Genomic DNA, 2,843 nt, shown 5'->3' with positions numbered 1-2,843 from the left:
ATTATCCATACCGTAAACGTAAACCAGTAACTTGTGGTAATAGGTATCCTTATAAAACGTGTCGTAAAATATATATCCCAGCTCGAAACCAAGTTTACATCTGACGGCAAAACCTTACTTTTGGACTTTACCTTACCATAAGCTAGATATGACCTCAACATGGAAAGACTTTGAAAAGTAAACCAATAAATCATGTATTATTTCCAAGTAGAATAATTTGTCACCGACTATCCCTATCATAAATCACCTATTTAGGACCAACTTTGTCAACACAGCACGGACGCGACAGTGTGTATCTTGACATTGTAAAATTGCCAGAACCACTTTCTTGTTCAACTTTCCTCCTTTTTTCATCTTTGATATTTTATTATATTTCATTGATGTAATACGGGAAAAGATCTTTGATATTCTATTTAGAAGCATAATTATTTTCAACAGTTTAAATAGAAATCTATGACCAAGTAATACCTAGGTAGATAATAATTATAACTCTTTATTGACATCTGTAAATTCAAAATAACCAATGGGCGTGATTGTTGCCTGTTGCAATCTCTGCCAGAAAACCCTCGAAAAATGAGGTGATTCTCTATTTATAATAAAATTTATAATAAAATAGTGATGCAGAACCACTTTCTTGTTCAACTTTCCTCCTTTTTTCATCTTTTTTTTTATTTATTTATATTTATTATAAATAAAAAAAAAGATGAAAAAAGAAGGAAAGTTGATATTTTATTATATTTCATTGATGTAATACGGGAAAAGATCTTTGATATTCTATTTAGAAGCATAATCATTTTCTTTCAAACAGTTTAAATAGAAATCCATGACCAAGTAATACCAAAGTAGATAATAATTATAACTCTTTATTGACATCTGTAAATTCAAAATAACAAATGGGCGTGATTGTTGCCTGCGGCAATCTCTGCTAGAAAACCCTCGAAAAATGAGGTGATTTTCTATTTATAATAAAATAGTAATAGTAAAATCTGTGTTGAAATTAAAAGTTTGTATTATTAGTTAGTTCTCCGTTGGACCATTTTCTAACAAAATCTTATCCAATATAACCTGATTTTCCTCGGCGGTAATTTTCAACCCCGCTAGTTTATCTTTGAGGTCTTTATTTCTCTTTATGTTGTGTTTGGACTTCTCTTGTTGTTCCTTGATAGCTTGATTCAATTGTAGCATAAGGTTATTATGTTCATCCATGAGTTCTTCATTATCTTGTTCTCTCCGTCTGAGTTCATCTTTCAAGAACTTCAGTTTGAACTGTTGCTGTTTTAATGAATTTTCAGGACTCAAAAAATTTGGTTCACAATTTGTTTCACTGGCATGTTTTTTATCCACTTCGATCAAAATGTCTCGAATATAATTACTATCATTGATATAATCATCATAGTTAAATCCAGGCAATAGCTGTTTCAAATAATTCTGCGCTATTTTTGCCCTGTTTAACTGGTGTTGCTCCATAATAGAATACTCATATTTCCTGATACATTGAGTAGATGAGTGAATCTTATCAACCTGCTGAATCCTGTCAGAGAATATCCTGAAAACAAGCTCTCGGAATGCTTTCAATTCATTGTAGGCTACTTCACGATGTTTAACTGGTGTTGCTCCATAATAGAATACTCATATTTCCTGATGCATTGAGTAGATGAGTGAATCTTATCAACCTGCTGAATCCTATCAGAGAATATCCTGAAAACAAGCTCTCGGAATGCTTTCAATTCATTGTAGGCTACTTCACGGATGAGTTCTCCATTATCGTCAGTGTATGGAACTATTTTTGTAAGAAATTCTGCCAGTGGCAAATTATTTTTCTTTGTTTCGTTAAGAATTTCTTTGCAAGCGTTAATATCATTACACTGCTCTTGTGGTCCAGAATCCTGCTCCTTCATATTCCGTATCCATGTGCTTTGCCCCCAATCACATAAAGGTTTCTTCTCCTTTGCCTTGCAGCCTCTGGATTTTGAAGTTGATGCCTCCTGAGCTTGATCATCATCATTTAAATCAAGTTGTTCATTGATGACCACTGAAAGGGGAGCTATTTCCCGAGGAGGAGGCTGGTCGAATGGATGACTGAGGTTCCTGTATTTCAATTGGTACTCTAAAAATTTGGCATATTGTAATAAATTACTTCGTTCATTTTCATTCTGAGGTGCCTTCGATATTCGTTCCAACCAGGCATTCACATAATCTGCTTGCTCCAGTGGTAGTGTCCTATGATTTTTCAGAATATGCTTAATTTTTGACACAATTTTTGGTGGTTCTTCCGCCATCCTTGTTGCTACTTAGCCTTCTGCGATTGACAAAAAATTTAATGAATTATTTTATATTTTCTAGTCAATGATAATTTAAAATACTAATTAAAACTCAACTAATGTATTGGTTCTAAAACATTGTGCAAGATAACTTCACTCGAGATACAAAAGAATTTCTTCACTAGGCTGAACGCAAACCACACCAAATGTGTGAAATTTAAGCTTGGGTTTTCCCATTTTCACAAATCATCATCACAACAAACAAACTATTAGTTACCTATGTATAGTATACCTATTATATTAAATTTATGTATAGTTGACTACAAAACCCGTGCATGATGTTTTGTTCTAAAACTGGCACCTCGGTTTATGGCAGGGGAAGATACATCGGTCAGCTTTGATCTTTCGTTCCTCAAGGTTGTCCATCTGTATTCCCACATCTCTCGGGCATAAAGTTTTAAAGAACAATATTATGGTCGTTTAATCATTTTCACTTTCCTCATTAATCGAGTCAATTTTATTTCTTTATTCTGAGGGAGGTGGGGGATGTCAGTGCTAAACGTTTCGAATTTCCTCTTGAAA

The 2,843-nt window shown here is 33.6% G+C and overlaps 1 protein-coding gene across 1 annotated transcript; it reads right to left on the bottom strand.

Moving 5' to 3' along the window:
* Positions 1-980: 980 nt before the first annotated feature.
* Positions 981-2,367, bottom strand: LOC103508033. Its single transcript, XM_008472560.2, has 2 exons — positions 1,599-2,367; positions 981-1,446 (listed from the first exon to the last, which is right to left on the bottom strand). Exons 1-2 carry the CDS (start codon positions 2,277-2,279, stop codon positions 1,018-1,020), a joined length of 1,110 nt encoding a protein of 369 aa, XP_008470782.1. The 5' UTR covers positions 2,280-2,367; the 3' UTR covers positions 981-1,017.
* Between the last annotated feature and the right edge of the window lie 476 nt (positions 2,368-2,843).

Source organism: Diaphorina citri, unplaced genomic scaffold (genome assembly GCF_000475195.1).
Source record: "Diaphorina citri unplaced genomic scaffold, Diaci psyllid genome assembly version 1.1 scaffold361, whole genome shotgun sequence".
NCBI classification, from domain to species: Eukaryota; Metazoa; Arthropoda; class Insecta; order Hemiptera; family Psyllidae; genus Diaphorina; species Diaphorina citri.
The sequence above is the reverse complement of the archived record's forward strand: the minus strand, read 5'-3'. Positions and strand labels throughout refer to the sequence as shown.

Excerpts from the sequence above, each read along its gene's own strand:
- LOC103508033 (XM_008472560.2), bottom strand. The coding sequence starts at position 2,279 with ATGGCGGAAGAACCACCAAAAATTGTGTCAAAAATTAAGCATATTCTG. Across the intron at positions 1,447-1,598 it reads TGGAGCAACACCAGTTAAAC|AGGGCAAAAATAGCGCAGAA; the intron begins ATCGTGAAGTAG and ends CACCAGTTAAAC.